Source organism: Tasmannia lanceolata, unplaced genomic scaffold (assembly GCF_043159265.1).
Source record: "Tasmannia lanceolata isolate RefF3 unplaced genomic scaffold, GAP_Taslan_0.1 ptg000019l, whole genome shotgun sequence".
NCBI lineage: Eukaryota > Viridiplantae > Streptophyta > Magnoliopsida > Canellales > Winteraceae > Tasmannia > Tasmannia lanceolata.
The window spans coordinates 15,834,345-15,853,188 of NW_027518696.1; the positions used below are offsets into that span (position 1 = coordinate 15,834,345).

At 39.2% G+C, this 18,844-nt stretch overlaps 1 protein-coding gene across 3 annotated transcripts; it reads left to right on the forward strand.

Moving 5' to 3' along the window:
* Positions 1-899: 899 nt before the first annotated feature.
* Positions 900-14,867, forward strand: LOC143853498 (small ribosomal subunit protein uS8my-like). Of its 3 annotated transcripts, XM_077363286.1 has the most exons (5): positions 900-1,077; positions 7,031-7,102; positions 7,217-7,382; positions 10,530-10,690; positions 14,575-14,867. In XM_077363286.1, the coding sequence occupies exons 3-5, from the start codon at positions 7,253-7,255 to the stop codon at positions 14,671-14,673; spliced, it is 390 nt and encodes a 129-aa protein (XP_077219401.1). In that variant the 5' UTR covers positions 900-1,077; positions 7,031-7,102; positions 7,217-7,252; the 3' UTR covers positions 14,674-14,867. The 3 variants fall into 3 exon arrangements, with proteins under 3 accessions (XP_077219401.1, XP_077219402.1, XP_077219400.1); XM_077363287.1 differs by lacking the exon at positions 7,031-7,102 and having other exon boundaries at positions 7,223-7,382; XM_077363285.1 differs by lacking the exon at positions 7,031-7,102 and having other exon boundaries at positions 905-1,077.
* Positions 14,868-18,844: the final 3,977 nt, after the last annotated feature.

Consider the following 18,844-nt stretch of genomic DNA (forward strand, 5'->3'; position numbering starts at 1 on the left):
AATTTCGTAGAAGGCAATTTCAGGGTTCACTTTTGCAGGAGAGAACAACCACAAAAAACTCACTTTTTAACAGTTTTCGTCTTATTTATTTGGGATTTGCTAAGGTCCCCCAAAAGGCTTTTCGCGGCTGGTCTGTTGCACGTCAGACGAGCCACCTCATGAATGGAAACAAAAGCTTTTGTCCTCATACATGAGGTGGCTGGTCTGAAGTGCGACAGACCAGCCGTGAAATGCCTTCACCTCATGAATGGAAACAAAAGCTGTTGTCCTCATTCATGAGGTGGCTGGTCTGAAGTGCGACAGACTAGCTGCGAAATGCCTTTTGCGATGGACGCTAGCAATTCCCTATTTATTTTGTCCATCTGAGGTTGGTATTCAGCCTATTCTCTTGTGCAAAAGTGTGAGCGGCTAAATGGCTTCCGCAATATTTGCCGACAGATGATTTTTTCACCCTATTGTAGGATAATGCGCCCCACTTTTAACGTTATTTTGACGTCAAGAAGCGTTTTTCTGCCCACAAAGCTAGGGGTGGCAATCCAACCGAAACTGAACCGAAAATTCGCCCGATTCAAATTTCGGTTTGGTTCAAATTTCAAACTGAACCGAAACCGAACCGTTGCCCTGAACCGAAAATTCAAATTTCGGTTCGGTAGAACCGCGATTCAAATTTCGGTTTGGTTCGGTTTGGGATCAAACCGAACCGAAACCGAACCGTTGCCACCCCTAAGCAGAGCCCTTTTAATTAATTAAGAGCTTTTTTTAGGGCAATGATAAATTCGCACCCTAACGGTATAAAGCGTTAAAGTCTGCAACATAAGCTCCTTTACAGTGGTGTGAATTATCCTACAGGGGGTGGGAATTTATATCGTCCTTTTTTAAATTGTAAAACATTTCCAAAACGGGACTTCGTTTGGAAAATAAAGACGAGCGTGATTTTTGCATTTCGTGCAGATTCGAGCTCACTTCCTTGTCTTCTTCCTCTTCTCAAAAACCCTAAATCTATTATCCCTTTCTCAGCTATTAAGCCATTGATCTGAGATTCCGACCAACGAAATCCAGCCCTTCATTTTGACCTAGGTATGTCATATTAACCCCCACGCCCCTTTTTTCTTGATCTTTGATTTGTATGTGTTTTTTAATCTTCTTTTGAGGTAAAAGAGCCTCTGTTTTTCAATTGAATGAAGTATTGCTCAAATCTAATTTTGAACTTGTGTAGAATGTTTGAGTAGATCTCACAAATTTCAGTCTTGGATTTTGAGAACCGATTGTGAGTCCAATAATCAGTTTTCTCACAACCATCAAGCTGTTGGGTGTAAGTAACCATCTTGTCCATAATCTAGAACATAGTTGCCAGGGTGGAAACGGATTCGGGAAGCGAAAGGGGAAACGGAAACGGGAGTGTAAGGAAAAAAAAACAAGAGGGGAAACAAGAAATAATAATAAAAATTGTACGAGAGAGAAACGTCTTAGGAAACACGTTAGAAATGTTTGAGAAACGATAGAGAAACGCTAATGAAAATGCATGTGAAACCTAAGTTGTATATTTCGTTTCGTTTCGGCCAAAACGGGCCAAAATTTCGGTTTTGTACCGGAAAGCGGAATGAAATCCGGTAGGAATTCGTTTCGGTCGTTTTGGTCCATTTTGGCCAAAATTGTCTGAAAATGCAGTAAAAATAAAATAAAATTTGGGAATGCCATTATAGCCGTTGGAAGGGTATTTTTCGTCTTTTCTCATCCACAAGCATTCACACCACTATATATACCCCATTAACCATTGTTTTTCCACACTCTTCTCTTCTCTTCTCTTACAAACTTCATTTACACACTTTCCCACCAACTAAGATCTATTGAACTCTAATCTTCTTTTAAGCTCTTCAAGCTTCTCTAATTTTCTAACAATTTCTTTTTTTTTATTGCATTTTTTTGCATATTTTTAATTATTTTAAAAAATATTCCCTCCGGAAAGCAGAACGAAAAGTTTCGACCGAAACGCGGAGCGAAATGGCCAAAACACCGAAGCATTCCGTTCCGGTCGCCAAAACGAAACGACGAACGAAACAGATTTTACAACATAGAGAAAAACATGAAATATATGGTTTTATAGATTTAAATTTATGTTAAGTTCAAATTTCTATTTGGATATTTCTTACTTTTAATTTTTTTATTACGTTATAAACTGTTGTTTTCCTTTTTAATATCTATTACGCAATTTTTTTAGTGTGATTTTTTTAATGATTTTCGTAAGCTTCACACATTTTTTTTTTGAAAATTGACAATTTATTGAATCTCGGTTGGGACAAGTTGTCCTCCCCCTCAAGGGGCTTACAACTTTACAAGGAACTGACAACCAACATTTCCTCCTTTAGAACTCCTGCTTTTGCTAGTCTATCCACCTCCTCATTTGCCGATCTCCTTCGATACTCGATCCTAGGACTCAACGACCTAATTAAAGCAAGTACTTCCGCTATTAGATCTTGTAATCGCCAAGGTCCCTTTTAGGTACTTGATGCCCAAGCAACCACATTTGTCGAGTCTCCCTCAACTATTAATGGTCGTTGATTGTTTTTGTTAACTACCAACTTCTCCAAAAGCTTAAGCTGTTGGAGAAAGGCGTTATTTATCTTTTATACTTTAACACTCCCCCACACGTGTGGCCCACTTGGCAAACACGTGGCACATGTGATCCCACTTTGGGCCGACCATCGCATGTGGATTTTTGCTATCCAGGAGGTTTGAACTCGAGACCTTTGGCTCTGATACCATGTTAACTTACCACCTTCCCCAAAAGCATATGCTGTTGGAGAAAAGGCGTTGTTTATCTTTTATACTTTAACAGTTTTCATATGCCCATCGCAAGCTTAAGAGAAGAGCCCTAATTTCTACCTCATTTGCATCAAATATCCCTACTGGGCCTGTGAATGTCATAATAGTAGTTTCTTTATCATTTCTAATCAGACCCATAATTCCCGCCTTCCCTGGGTTACCAATAGAGCTTCCATCGAAATTGAGCTTCAGCCACCTACATGGTGGGGCCTTCCATTTCGGTTTAGGCTTGGTTCGGATTGTTCTATCCTAGATAATTGACCACCAATTTCTTATCAAATCCTCCACCCCGTAGGGGATTTTCTTCTTAATCTTGGCCCATGAGATGAGTTCTACCTTAATATCTGACACCAACCATCCAGGTGTCCTGCTCCGATCTTCAAAAATACGTTTGTTCCATTCCTTCCATATATTCCAGACAATGGCATAAGGGAAAGTGGACCATAGTAGCTTACCAGTCTCTCCAAAAGGCCCATTTTGCCAGTTAATCAAGAGTGAATTAATTGAACTCGGGCAAACCCAGTTCATTCCAAAAGCTCCAATTGCCCTCGACCATAAGTGATATGAGAATGGACAGTGCAGCATCAGATGGTCCAATGTTTCTTCATCCTGTTGATAAAGGACGCACATGCTTGCTAGGTTGAAATGTCTCCTTTTTAGTCGATCGAAAGTATTGATTTTTCTGTGTACCAACATCCATCCAAAAGCTACCACTCTTGAAGGTGCAAGAGATTTCCAAATGCACCTCCTATTTGTTTTCTGACCTGGATTTAATATCGCAAAGAAAGACCTGGCCGTGAATTCACCATTTGGTTCTGGTGACCATATCGTCTCGTCATCCTTGAACTTAGAACAATATACCGAATTTAGTTGTGTAAGAAGTCTTTGGAGGTCTTGTATTTCCATCTCTTTAAGATCCCTTTGTAATCGAATGTCCCAGAATCCTCTTCCCATATGTTCCTCTTGTACTAGATTATCCGCCACCGTTGCCTCAGGTCGCACTGCAACTCGGAATAACCTCGGGTATTCCATGCAAAGTATGTTTTGCCACACCAGAGGTCCACCCAAAATCTCAACTTCATGCCTTTCCCCACCTTATAGCGTGTTTTTTGTTCAAAGTCTTCCTTAACCGAGCAAATGGATTTCCAAGAACCTGAACCCTTTCCGTTTACTGGTTTCTTAATGCTCCAGTCCCCCCATTCCGACCCATATTCGGATCCAACCACATGGTGCCATAGAGCCAACTTTTCATTCCCATACCGCCATAGCCATTTTCCTAGTAAAGACTTATCATCCATCCTTAGCTTCCCAATTCCCAGCCCTCCATCCTTCTTTGACTTTGTTACTCTCTCCCAATTCATCAAATGTCTTAATTTTCTAGATTGCCCGTTACCATCCCACAAGAAATCCCTCTGTAACTTTTCAATTCTCAAAGCTACCTTAACTGGGATTCTTAAAAGCGACATGAAGTAGACCTGCATGTTTGCAAGTGCTGTTTTTATCAGAGTGATTCTTCCCCCAAAAGAAATGTATTTTTTCTTCCAGGTAGCTAACACCCGTTCTACCACTGGATCCCATTGCGATGCTAATGGGACACCGAACCCCAATGGCAGCCCCAGATAAGAAACCGGAAAAACCCTAGCAATGCAACCAATAGATCCGGCCAAATTCTGAACCACCTGCTGATCCATATTAATGCCCAAGAGAGTGCTTTTGCTGAAATTGATCTTAAGACCCGAGGTGGCCTCAAACCACATGAATATTCTTATGACATTAGGAATAGCCTGGGCATTGCTTTCCAAAAAGACAAGCGTATCATCAGCAAATTGAAAGTGTGTAATTTTCGCACCTTTAGGTCCCCCTTGCAATCCCTGGATCAGCCTTGAATTACTAGCCTTTATCAACATTAGGCTAAGTGCTTCCACCACCAAGATGAAAAGATATGAAGCTAATGGGTCACCCTGCCGAAGACCCCTTGAACTCTTAAAGTCTCCTTCCATGGAGCCATTAATAATGATTGAGAAGCTATTATAGGATATTACTGACTTCGTCCATGTTCTCCACCTCGTGCCAAAACCCATACGTTCTTGTATGAAATCAACAACCTCCCAATCTATATGGTCATAAGCTTTTTCAATGTCAATCTTAAAGACCAAGCTGGGTATCTATCCCCTTTTGATAGAGTCAATAATCTCATTAGTATTAGGACCCCGTCCAGAATCTGCCTTGAGTCGACAAATGCACCCTGAAAATGGGAGATGATGCCCCCCATACAACTTTTCACTCTTCGAGAAAGCAATTTGGATACAATCTTTGAAACGTTGTGAATTAAATTGATCGGTCCGAAATCCTTAATCCCAATCACCCCCTCCTTTTTTGGAATTAGCGCAATAAATGTAGCTTTTGTTGCTTCGCTTATAACTCCTTTCTCCTGAAATTCATAGATAAAAGCCATGATATCTTGCTTCATGATACCCCAGTATCTTTGGAAAAATGCCATAGGGAACCCATTCGGTCTCGGAGCATTGTCTTTTTTTTTTCATGGAGAAAATGGCATGTTCAACCTCTTCCTCAGTGAAATCTCGATCTAGTGAAATTTGCTGACCAAGACTGGTTGATTTGAATTGTAGACCCCCTAATTTCGAACGCCATTCAACTAATTTTGTGTAAAGCGCTGAGTAGAAATCAACGATTCTTTTCTTGATTAAGTCAATATCTTCTATCAACGAATCCCCCTCCTTCAGGCAAGTAATTGTATTAGTTCGTCGTCTCGCATTTGCCACCCGATGAAAGAATTTTGAATTTAGATCGCCTTCTTTGAGCCAATTGACTCTTGATTTTTGTCTCCACCTAATTTCTTCTTTTCTTAGAATTTCCTCATACGCCTCCAGAAGCTTCAATCTTTCAATTCTTTGGACATCCAAAAGGGGGCCATCGATTTCTTTACCTTCCAAGAATTCCAGAGCTGTAGAAATTTCCTCATTGCTACATTTATTACACCCTCATCTGCCATTTTTTTGCCATCTTTTATTTTCAATTTCACTTCCTTCAATTTTTTGCACAAAACATATCCCTTCGAGCCTTGAACAAGTCAATCAGCTCCATATCCTGAATGAAATTATAGGGGCCGTTTGGATACGCGGATTTTAGAATCTTTGATTTCCTCAAAATCGTAGATGGGAGACGAGAGAAGAAAGAGACCAGCCGTTGTTTACTAATTTCTCGCCCTTCTTTCCGATAGCAAGAGAGCAAGAGATTCTCCCATGTTTCCAGGTTTTAGAAATCTCAGGATGGAGGGAGAGATTTCTAAAACCTGGATTTCTTAAAATCCAAGAAACGCTGTCAGGAGTCTGAGGACAGGATACACCAGCTTGATCATGAACCCTCTTTTACACTGTTTTCAAACTCAAACCGGATTCTAAAATCCGCGTATCGTAACGGTCCCATAGTGTTTCAAGCTGGAGGAGACATACAAAGTGTTAATCGCAAGATGTAGTTGAAAACTCAGGAATGACAGGAAATGTAATCACAAAGGTTGGATAATCGCATGATGTGATTAACGGATAGAGTTAATTGCATCATGCGATTAATATGGAGAGGTTTTGGGGACAGGGTGTGATTAATACGGAGATGACAACTATATTAATCGCATGATACGATTACGAGGAAAATGCAGTGCGATTAATCGCACGCTGGACAGAGTGAGAAAGAGATTTGGGAGAGATTCCAAGAGAGATTTTTGGATGCGCTGAGAGAGAGAGAGAGAGAGAGAGAGAGAGAGAGAGAGAGAGAGAGAGAGAGAGAGAGAGAGAGAGAGAGAGGAGAAATTTTTGAAAAAAAGAAGCACGAAAGGATACAACACTTGCGCGCTGCACGCTGGAGAGAAATAAAGTGCGAGAAAGAGAGAGATGGGATACGGCGGTGAGAGTGACTCTTCTTTTTCTTTTTTTTCCCTAGACCTAAAGCTCTGATACCATTTTAGAAATGAGCTAGGGTTAGAAGAGAAGAAGAAGAGTAGAGATGATGGAGAGTCTCCACTAGAGAGCTCCTTATGTAAATGATGTATATATAGGCCCCAAATAGGGCATCCAATGTACAATGACTACAATACTCTTAATCTACAAGTAATGACTAAACTACTCTAAATACACGTTATTCAACAATTTCGAACAAGGACACATTACTCAAGTATCGCTGTATCTCTTAGGTGCATGTGAGCGGACACAGTACTTGTGTCGTATGTTTTAAGGTGGATGATACACCCTATGGATCCTGGAAGGTGAAGACTAAAAAACTGTACTTTGCAAGCAAACGACCAAAGTTCCAATCTTCTTATCTAGAATAACCAATAACAGCCCTGCCCCTTGTGTTAATTGTTATGTTTTCGACCCAGGTGTAGTGGGTTTTGAGCTTGTAAAGAGAGGAACATATGGGCAGGAGGATATTGAACGATGCATTGAGGACAATTGTAAATGCAGAGAGGAGGGGAAAAGCTACCGCCAACTTGCAACCTATCTCAACCGTCATGACTTCCTTTCTCAAGATCATGAAAAGCCGAGGTAAAGGGACAAAACATCATTTCCGTCGATACTATTTCTTTCATTTGTTTTTGGTATTCAGTTTTGCTCTTGTTCTTTTCAGTTGTGGTTCTTTTGCATCTTTCTTTCCTTTGGAATATGGCTAGCATTTCCTGAATGGGGTAGTTCAAACTTTATGATTAACATTTTTGGTTGTCATTTGTTTGAGATAATCTGTATATTAGTGGGTGTTGATTCGGGATGCCTGTTTTTTGTTTTTGTTTTCCCTTTTAAAATAAGTAATTCAACTTTAGAGCTTATGTTTCCTATTGCATTCTCTGGATGTTTTCTTATTTACTTAGTGACTGATCCTGATCTTTGGGAAATATTGGCGTCTGCAAAATTTCTAAATGGGAATTACCAATCTAACAAGGAAAGGATCCACTCCATATATCCCACTAAATGCTGGCATTATTCCATTTATTACACACCTATGGAGACCTCTTCACTCCCTTTATATTGGCACTCCTCTCTTAAATTTAAGCTATCTGATTGGCAACTAATAGCTTGTTGGAACCAGCCAATTAGAGAAGTGTAAAATACGAGAGGAATGTCACTATTAACAAGGGAGTGCAGGTATCAACTCCTTTTTATAGAATAAAGTTTGCATTCACTCAGAGACACAATCTAGTTACTTTATACTGCGTAGTATCTACTACATACTGTGTTGTTTCTTGGATCAAAATATTTGCTTAGCCTCCTAATAGAACAGAAGAACCTAACATCAAAGGAATCACTAGGCCAGACTGACCCATCACCATACCTCACATGATGATCTTCACTATCCTGCTAAGTTCTATCCCCAAAGTTTCATACCCAAAATATTGGCGAATAGTTACCCAAAACTTCTTAGTTTGATGGGAAGCTCGCTTCCCCGGAAACATGCTTCGGAAGCTAATTTCTTCTCACTTCCCTAATTTAGGGGAAAGCTTCCTGCACTTTTCCTCTTAATTAAGAATAAGCTTCTTATTTGGGTGATTATTTCTTCCTAAAAGGATATTTTCTCCTTTTGATGATGTTGAAGGAGTGTATTTAAAAAAAGAAAGAGTGCATTTAAAAATTTAGAACTTATCTTAAGTTTCGAATGAAAATTATGTAGATTTTTTTTTCAAAACTTGACATTAAATACATATGAATAAAACATTTGAAACTATAAATTCCTAAAATTTACAAGTCAAATAGCCATGAAGCTTTCTTTTCTACTTGTGATCCTTACCAATATATTAACCCTTCCTCCCTAACCCACTACAATCCTACTTTTTCTATGTACTTCTTGTTAGCTTACAATGAGGCTTATTACATGCTTAATGTTTACTTTCAATGGCATTTTCTACACATTTTCTCTTTACTTTCTTTAGAGATTTTCTCTTCCCGCATTTCTCTCTTCTAAATCCCTTGCTTCAGCTTTCGCTTTCCGCATCGCTAGCTTTCCTCATCGCTTCGCACACCCGCTTCCCACTATAGCAACTGTGTGCTTCCTCCCTTTATTGGAAGGAATTCATCTCCAATCAGTAATTATTTATGGATTTGATAACCGTGGGGGGACTGTTCTACAATGTAAATGCAATTTCATTAACCCTAATGGATCTTCACCTTATAGGAGTATGCCGAATTTCATCATTTCCTTAAGAATGAACTTTTCTTGTAACCACTAGGATGATGTGAAGCATTAGGAGAATATTTTGTCACCACTTGGCGATTATTCCTCTCGTGGTAGTTAAGGTAGGGTAATACCTTCGCATTAACCGAAAATGAATTATCATTCAAAAAAAAGAAAAGGAAATGAATTATATCACCTTCACTTGGTGATGATCATCCATTATGATTCTGCTTCATGCTTGGATAAACTTTTATACTTTCCTTCTAAAGAAGGCATTGTCACCTTAAGATGGCCTATTGTTGGTCAGAGACATTCTAGAAGAATTTGCAGACATAATTAAAATGGAGAAATGGAAATGTCTAAGCATAATTATTGTGCTATAAGCATTTGCCATAAATATTTTTATCACAGAATCAACGTGCATTAAATAAAATCATATTTTCTTGCTAAAACCATGTCGTATTCCTACAGAAATCCTCATCTTTCGAGGTATTGTGGATTTTGTTTCTGGTTTTTCAGTATCAGATGCTTTGATTCCTGTAGCCGGATTAATGTGCATTGTTATCTTGTGTTACAAAGAGGTAATTACTTGTTATCTGTATGCATTTAGTTGTTTGAATTGTGCTTCTCTAATTATCTGAACCATGCATGAAGCAATTTAAAACACATAATTCAATCAAGAAAACCACTAAATTCTGTTCTTCCCAGGTCAGATTGGTGAAATTTTTTATAGTGTTCTATCATTTTACTTTATCCAAGATGAGAAAGATTTGGGTTATGAGCTTTGCATTTTCTGTTGAGAAGGTGGCAATAACAATTTCTTACTATTTGGTTCAAAAGTACGGAAATGCTATACACCTATGTGAAGTATAATTGTAATATTGGTGCATATTCACTGCTATGTTCCATGAGAATCAGTTGTTTAGATTTCGTATATCATCGCCTCTGCTTGCTTTACTTTTTTGTAGCCTTACAGTCTTGCCAATTCTTTAGTCGGAATCTCTTGTTACTGGGAGGGTAGACCTTTGTAGATATGACTGCAATATGTATCATCTCATTTTAATCCATCTGTATGATCGTCATAATAAGGTTTAAGAGGGAATCCAAGCCATGAAAAATCTTCTTGCATTGCAAAAGAAGCTCTGCTTTTCTTGATTTATGGCAGCATTTTGTTGTTATAAATCCTAGGCACTTCTGCCATAAAAAAAATACTGGGCACTTCCATACAACCATGTTTACTGCCTGGCTTCACATGTGGAAACCATCCTGTAGTAGGGTGCTTAAAAGGTGGCTTATTTTTTCTGGTAATGTGCTGGACATTCAAATGTGAATCCGAGTGCAAGACCACTTATACAAAAGCAGATAGCATTCCCGTACTATAATTTTAAGAACTAGTTCCCCCTTTCAATTGCCTTGAATCGTCATGCATTTGTGTTCGTTTTTCCATTGTGCCTGTTAATTTAACTGATTTTTCACTTGCCCAGTGCGGTTCGTAAATTTTAAGTTGACAAACTAATTATTATTTTCAGGATATATCATAGATTTTCAAGTATTTGATCCTCATAGAGTGGGAAAAATCACTGTAGAACTGCAAGGCAGGATAAATGATTGTCGGGCTATTATGTATAGGGAGGACATCAAGGCTAAGGATATTGAACAGTACAGATTACGCACACTTCCAACTCACCAGGTGTGTGTATTTTTGTGGATGCACATGTGATTGCTTGTGGTATTTTCTTGTACTCTAGTATTGTTATTAGCCTAGTTTTAAAGAGATAAAAAAAGATATTGTTATCAGCCTCAACTTATGTTGTGTGCTGGTATTCCCACCCTCAAAATTAGGCATGCCATCCGTATCAGTTTTTCCTATATGTAAAGGAAATACTACATACAGGAACAAACTGATATTAATGGCCCAATTAAAGGGTTTCTGCTAGAGGATTACAACACCATCCAGCCTCTGAAATATGCCAAACTGACATTGTTCGAAATGCCTAAAGTTATGGGTTCCAATACCATCCACCTTTCTGTTGTGTATCAGGATCTAAGCCATACCTTTTGTTATTTTTTCCTGCTCGGTTATCTGTAAGCTTCAAAGTTCAAATTCCGCATCTGTGTGTGTGTGGCGCCTGCAACCCAAATATTACATAGTGAGGCCCTTTAAATCAACCCACGGAATGGACCGGAATTCCGGTTCCGGGCTGAAATCTGGAACAGAACCGCCATATATACCGTTCCGGCCGGAATTCTGGACGAAACAGGCGGAATGTGCTGTTTCGTCCGGAATTCCCCAAATCCTGTTTTGTGGTTCATCTCTTCCTGTTTTTGCCTCTCCCTGTTTCTGCGTTTCTGCTTCCTGGTTCTATTTACATGTAAAGCCATTTAAGTAAATGACTATTAAAAATAAGGGAAATACCCCCCATTTGGATCTACTAAAAATAGTTTCGAGACCCAAATCTAAAAGGATAAAAAGTTAACTTTCCAGTTCTAGTACAAAATGCAAAAAAATGGGTCGGGTCAAAATCCTAACTTTCAAACGATGGGGTATTTTTCTAATTTTAAAAATTCATAAAATCTATCATGTCCAAACATTATTAAATCCCAAAAGTCTGGTAAAAAAAGTCTCATCATTTGGTCTCTTAAAAATTTTCATCTTGTCCGGCACTGGTCAACGCACTGGTCAACACACTGGTCAACATGCTGGTCAACACAAGCATTTCAGCTGATAGTGATTTTCCTTTAAGTAAATGTTGGATCTTCTACATATTTTGTTCAATTAATTGTTCTTTTATTTTTCTCACACTATGATTTTTTTGGATTTTTTTCCATATTTTTAACTATTAAAAAAAAATTCCCTCATAGCAGAACAAAAAGTTTCGAATGAAACGCAGAACGAAATGGACGAAACACCGAAACGTTCCTTTCCGGTAGCCAAAACGAAACGGCGAACGAAACAGAATTTATAACTCAGACCCCCATAGTGCCCCCCTCTAAAAATCTTGAAATCGGTCCCAAATCACTCATTACAGGCAGTGATTTTGATCAAACAGAGCCCCATTCTTGAAGGGATACAGCGTAGATATAGTTGCTTTCAACCAGTTATCTCTCCCCAAGGGCCTCAGGTCGTATCTCTGCTTGCACCTCCACCCCAGACATGCCGAAAAGATGGGGAAAACAAAGACGGCCAGTCGAAAATTTCATCAAAAAATCTATCAAATCTCCAAGGCGGCTTTTGCATCCTATCTAGCCACCGAATGACGTTCGAAGAAAACCCTTCCACCACCACATTTCTCAGATTATCTCGCTATCAACTTCAATCCTTGGTGCACTGCTAGCACCTCAGCTTCCGATGAATCCACCACCCCAAGGGGCCCCGCAAAAGCCCATATTACCTCCCCTTGCTTGTTTCAAAGTACGCCCCCAATTCCGGCTAGCCCCGGATTCCCCAAGCTTGACCCATCAAAATTGAGTTTTAGAAGACCTTGCGCCGGGGGAATCCATTCTTGTACCACCTTTTGTTTTGTTTCCACACTATTACAAACCTCGCTCCACTAAAAGCGGGAATGGATTTTACCCAAGATTGTAAGGGCAATCACCTTAACAAACAAAAATGCGGAACTTTTGGATCTCCGCTTATACTCTTAACATTTCTTTCCTTCCACATGACACATAAAGTAGCTAGGAAGGACATGTTCCATAAAATTTTACCCTTCATCTTTGGCTAATTTATCCGCGGCTAACATCGTATATGTTGGAACTTAGGCTGGATGCACTTCATGATATCCCTTATTTCATCAATGATGTTAGCTATTTGTCATGGACCGATTGCCTTATCTGTCACACAAGCTATAACATTTGACTACTCCCCTTCGATGATCAAATGTCCCGACCCATGATCTGTGTACCATCTCAAGCCCCATATTAACGCTCTTGCCTCTGCCTCATTAGAGTAACAAACTCCAACTGATCCTGGAACTTAGGCTGGATGCACTTCATGAAAGAGTCCTCTAATGCTCGTTCTTCCCGGGTTTCCTTTTGCACTTCCGTCAAAGTTCAATTTAGTCCATCCACGAGGCGGTGGAACCCACTTCGGCGTCACTTTTTTTTTTCCCCTTTTTTTTCCAATACTATACCACTTTCCAATTTGTAGTAATTCCCTAGCACTATAAGGCGACGCAGCTTTGCCACTCCTCCAACAGATAAGGTCGTCCTTTATGTCTAAACAATCTTGCCTCAGCTGCAATTTTTATCCTCGAATATAGTTCCTTTCTTTCCAAAAGTGTCATATGATGGCAAATGGGAACAACCACAACATATCCTGGCCCATCATTCCAAATGGACCCACGCTCTACTCCAAGATGACGTTCTTTTTGGATCTTTGTTGTAACCATGACAGTCCAATAGCTTCAATGAGGGCCATCCATGCGTGGTATGCGAAAGGACAGTATACCAATAAATGCTCAAAGGATTCTTCAATTTGCTTGTAGAAAATACCATTTGCTATCTGGATCTTCCTTCTCTTTAGGCAGTCGCAAGTATTAATTCATTTTTTTCCACCGTCCAAGAGAAGGCTACTACAAGGGGAGGAGCTCTCGATTTCCACACTCTTGTACATTGATCTTCTTCCCTGTTCATGTAGGCCATCCCATAAAAGAAAGATCGGACGGTGAAAATGCCGGAAGAGCTCAACGTCCACACCCTCGGATCCGACAAATAAGAAGAGCAGTAAGGTGAGTACAGACACAAAAGGACACACATGCTTTCTATTTTAGTTTCTTTAAGGTTACACCTAAGTCTAAGGGACCGTACAATTCTCCCATCCTCACCTCTCCTTGTATTCACTCACTGCTGCCTCCCTATTTGTCGCTAATATGTATTGGCTCGGAAATGCATGGCATAACTGGGACTCTTCTGACCACAGATCTACCCAAAACCTTACCCCCATCCTCCATCCCCCATCCCCACTTTAAATCTTCCTAAGGGTTCATACGAGACCCATTAAGAAAAAGGGTTCATACGAGCGTCTGGACTCACAATTTCTGCATTAGTAGCTGCTTATAAATTGATAATGTTATATGCCTTCTGAAACATTCCTTTCTAAGGGCTAGAAGCTTATGAGTTGTATGAGAGCACATGTCCTCTTAAATTCTCTCAAGCACCATTCACCCTCCGAGCAGATGGTTATTGTTCACACACCATATAACCAATGTGTACACCATATAGAGGATGTTCCTCTACTAAAGTACTGCCGTAAGAGCTGAATTTCCTTTCTAGTGGTTGTGAAAAAAACTTGAGATTTCCTATGAACTATATATGCAAGTCTTCACCTTTTTATTGCACGTAGAAAATTTTCTTTTCTAGTGGGTGTGAAAAAAAAAAACTTGAGATTACCTATGAACTACATATGCAAGTCTTCACCTCTTTATTGCAAATAGGAAATTTTCTTTTCTAGTGTGAAAAAAACTGGAATTTTCTATGAACTATATCTGCCTGTTTTTACCTTTTTATTCCAAGTAGGAAATTGATTCTCAACTCTTTATTGATCAGTTATTTTCTAATCTTTACCTTTTGCAGTGGGGATATGTTGTGATTACGACACCCAATGGTGTTTTGGATCATGAGGAAGCAATCCGACAAAACGTGGGTGGTCAAGTTCTTGGATATTTTCATTGACATCTTTTATAGGAAAGATTTCTTTTGTAGACTTAGAACAACCTTTGGTGCAGGCAATAACTTCTGACAGATTTTGATGAACTCTATTGAATTTTGCTTTCCATTCACATGACCTGTTTAATTTTCTCAGGGGCAAAGGGCTTTGGGTGCTGATTATTGTGTAAGATTTTTTTCTTTTCAATTGTGATTTCTTATATTCTTTTGAGGGTTCATTCCGTTGTGGTAAATAGGGGATAAAACATTTGTTTACTCTCAGGCTCTGTTTCTTTTGACGTAAGATGGGCGTAAAACAAATTTTACACCTATTTTTAAGTGAAAAAATGACCTTTAAATTTGTTTTATTCCTATTTTTTACGTCGAAAGAAACAAAGCCTCAGCCTCAAAATAGTGAACATAACCAAAGTACACCCTCATAAAATACCCCTATCTCTTGATAAATGACGTGAGTAATCCTATATCATAGAAATTGATGAAAATACTCCTATTTCATTGCAAATGTAAACAATGCCCATATCTTATGAAAAATAGTCAAAGTACCACTATTTTATGGTAAATAAGCAGTAGCAATTTTTTTAATTAAGCATTTCCTTATGTAAGGCTAATTAAAGAACGATCTCAGAACAAATAAGGTGCAGTTTTGTTATTAACTTAACTTTAATTTAAAGGGTTATAATTCTGTCCAGATTTAGATTGGATCATGCTAAGGTCAACTAGAGATTGAACCGGATAATGTCCTGGTTCAACCCAAACCGGTCCTGACTCTTGTTCAACCGGGTTTGAAAGGTAATGTTGTTATAAATTACTTTTTTAGGAGGCTGATATTTCCACACTGAACTCTTACTGGTATCGCCCTATGAGACAACCAATTACTCCAAAAGCTTAAGCTGAGTAATTAGTTGTTTTCACATGGTATCAGAGCTATTGCCTCAAGGCAGGTCCTGGGCTAACTCTTCTTTATATCAATACAACTGAAAATCCTCTCTAGAATAGGATGCTGATATTGGCACCGCCGTGTTTTGATAATGGCACGATCTCACCTTGTCTTTTATTTTTAAATTAGCTGTCAAAAACTATTACAATGAGTAATGCTAGGGAAACCGAGAGTAGGACCTGAAAGGGGACCGAACAAATTGTTTCACGCCACAACATCACCAGTGACGTGAGCAGTTCCTTAAGTTTAGGGAGATCATCAAAAAATAAATTTTTCTTTAACACATGGCATATTCTCATTGCAGGTCTCGTTTTAGGTCCTACTCTAGGTCTCCGTATCATTTTCCTCCACACTTTGAATCGGTTTGGTTCAAGTTATCTTTTTTCTGTGTAAAGGTAAGAAATATTAGAAATAATTTTCCTTTCCAAACTTTTCCCAAAATTTCTTGCAATCCAAACAGGTTAGTGTAAATATTGAGTTTAAAAAGTATTTGATGAACTAATATTTTGAAACAACAACTTTGGATAATAAACCACGCATGTGTATAATATAGAATTGTGTGATATATTTAGGGAAATGATAGTCCCCCCCCTTAAACGGATAAAATCCCCCCTTTAGGCTCTGTTCACTTCTTTTCCCCGGAAAGGAAAGGAAAGGATTTTGTTTTCCTTTCCTTTCTAGGTGACATGGCAGAAGGAAAAGGAATCCAGGGAAACTGTCAAGGAAAAGGCTTCGTTTTCCTTGGAAAGCCTCTTTCCGATATATTTAATCGGAAATCAAATCTCGAGTAACAGGGAGAAAGTCAATTTCCACGTCATTTTCAGCTTTTAAATAAGAAATTCCACATCTGATAATATTTTTCCCTGGAAAAGAAGTGAACACAAAAATTCTGTCTTGTCAAGGTCTTGTCAGGGAAAAAAAAGGCCGTTTTCCAGGGAAAACAGCACCAGGGAAAAGAAGTGAATAGAGCCTTAGGGAAATGATATATATTAGGGAAATGATATTAAAAAGGAGATAAAAGTAAGAGGAAGTTCAAGAAATTGGAGCTCACCATCTTTAGACACACATTTTACTGGCCCTAATATAGTGTGATTAAACAATGCTTACGGATTTAATTATTTGAATATGACCCATTTCCTCACCATAGTAGCCTTAAAATTAATAACAACCGTGAGACGCATAAACTGTTTGGCATGTAAAGCATAAGATCTGTCTTCTTCTGGCAATAATAGTTTCCAAAATGTGCCAAAAAACAGAATTAATTGAGAATACTGCAAATAAAAGCATGCAAATGATTAATCAAAGAGAATGAAAATATGTGTGGGTCCACATAGTAAGAGGTAGCTCAAAAAATTAGAGCTCACCTTCAGCGCCACATTTTTGCGTATACTGGGATTAAACAATGCTTATGGAATTAACGACTTGAACGTGGCCCATTTTCCCACCACCCTAGCTTTAAAATCAACAACTATGACATTTTTAAAAAATTATGTGATATCTTCGGATCCCCAAGTTCAAACTTCTCATTCAAATCTCCAACTTCCCGCCAAAACGTCTCATCACCCCTCCGACAGAACAATTCCATCAAATGGATCGGTACCGAATGACCTCGAAAATACAATACTATTTCCTTGACCTGTGAAAACAGCTCAAAGAAGTGGGGGCAGTATGTTAGGGGTAATGACGGTATATTCGATACCTACCCAAAGACCACCTCCAAATGCAAAACACATTTAACATAAGCCTGCACAAGGGAACCATTAGAGCCAACCTAACTCTCACCCCGAATCCGCGCCACACATGCAACGAACACATCCAGAATCATCGGTACCGACTCTCAAAGAAAATAAGACACAACCACGGAAATCCAACAAGCGAAAGGGGAATCCGGTTGACCGTTACAAGAAACCGCCTTCCACGTCAGAGGGAGGAATCAAAGGTTCCCGCCAAGACCATCATCCCACCAACTCCGCCCGGATATTCCTTGGATCATGCTCCCACGATTGTAACCGCCACCCATTCTACTAAGGGCATGATTGGCGTCGTGGGCATCATGGGTCTCCTCTCCTATAAAAGGGCATCCACACACTCAAACATGTCATCAAGTTCATTCTCCCCATCATGCTGGTAATTTATTCTGGTTCACACTCTTTCCCTTCGTCTTTTTTGTCTGTGTTTCCCATCTCTGACTTGAGTGTCGAAGTGGCCGGCCAGAGCCACAACTCCGGCCCACTCACACTTTGTTTGTGAGCGCAGGATCACAAGTTCTACCAAGCTAGTATTAGCAGCCGGATTTTGGGCATCATCAATAACCCATACGCAATATTTATCACTGCTGATATTGTATGCATGTTACCATCGTCTATCTCTTTCATTGCATCCAACGTGTATATGTTACATCTTCCACTCTGCCACTACATCACCTACCCTCATCCTTAGGTATAGTCCACCTATTAATGTATTTCTTCCTTTAGTAGTGTAGACACCCAAAATTTTAAAGATCGGACTAATGATAGTTTGGTGTGATGATGATTCCAATGATGAATCCATGCTTGGGGGGAATTGATGCGTATCCTTGTGGTATAGTATCTCCAGCATGAGAACCGGGGAGCTTTGGCATTCCCTGAATGATAGAATTATGGTCTATTATAGGCACAAAGAGTGGAAGAATTACCAGCTCAAAACCTTTGGTAGATCCCAAATATTATCTGAACTCAGCACAAAGTTTGACCCAAAATCAGTTTGCAAATGTAGCCCTGAGCTTGCATATGTGTAAAATTCCAATCGTATGCTCTCAAAGTGTACGAAATTGATGTACGAAATCCCAATCGTACAAAAAATAAATCTGTAACCACTTTTTAAAAATTCTGCGGAAATTTTTGCTCTCAATTGTGCCTATAAATAGGCCCTAGTTCCATTTGTTTAGGGGTTCGGTTCATCAACCCTTGGAACCTTTTCTTCTAAATTTAGTTAAGTTTTGGAGGTTTTTCCTTCCAAATTCTTTCTAAGAAGACCTTGCCGAAGTTTGCCGGAATCTAACCGGAAAATTTGTCGGAGAGATTTCAAAGGAGACTATGCAAAATTGGGCATGGCACCGGTGTTGGTTTACATGTTACATAATTGAGGAATGCTAGAATGAAGGGAGCCCTTGCAAAAATGAGATGAAAGGGCTTCCTCATTGGCTGCACGTCACTCTAAATGTAGAAGTCAACAAGAGTTAAATGCACTTTGATGATGTGC

Bases quoted from the DNA above. Each gene is read 5' to 3' on its own strand.
- LOC143853498 (XM_077363286.1), top strand. From the start codon at position 7,253: ATGGGCAGGAGGATATTGAACGATGCATTGAGGACAATTGTAAATGCA. The intron at 7,383-10,529 runs GTAAAGGGACAA...TATTATTTTCAG, and splicing joins CAAGATCATGAAAAGCCGAG to GATATATCATAGATTTTCAA. The intron at 10,691-14,574 runs GTGTGTGTATTT...TACCTTTTGCAG, and splicing joins GCACACTTCCAACTCACCAG to TGGGGATATGTTGTGATTAC.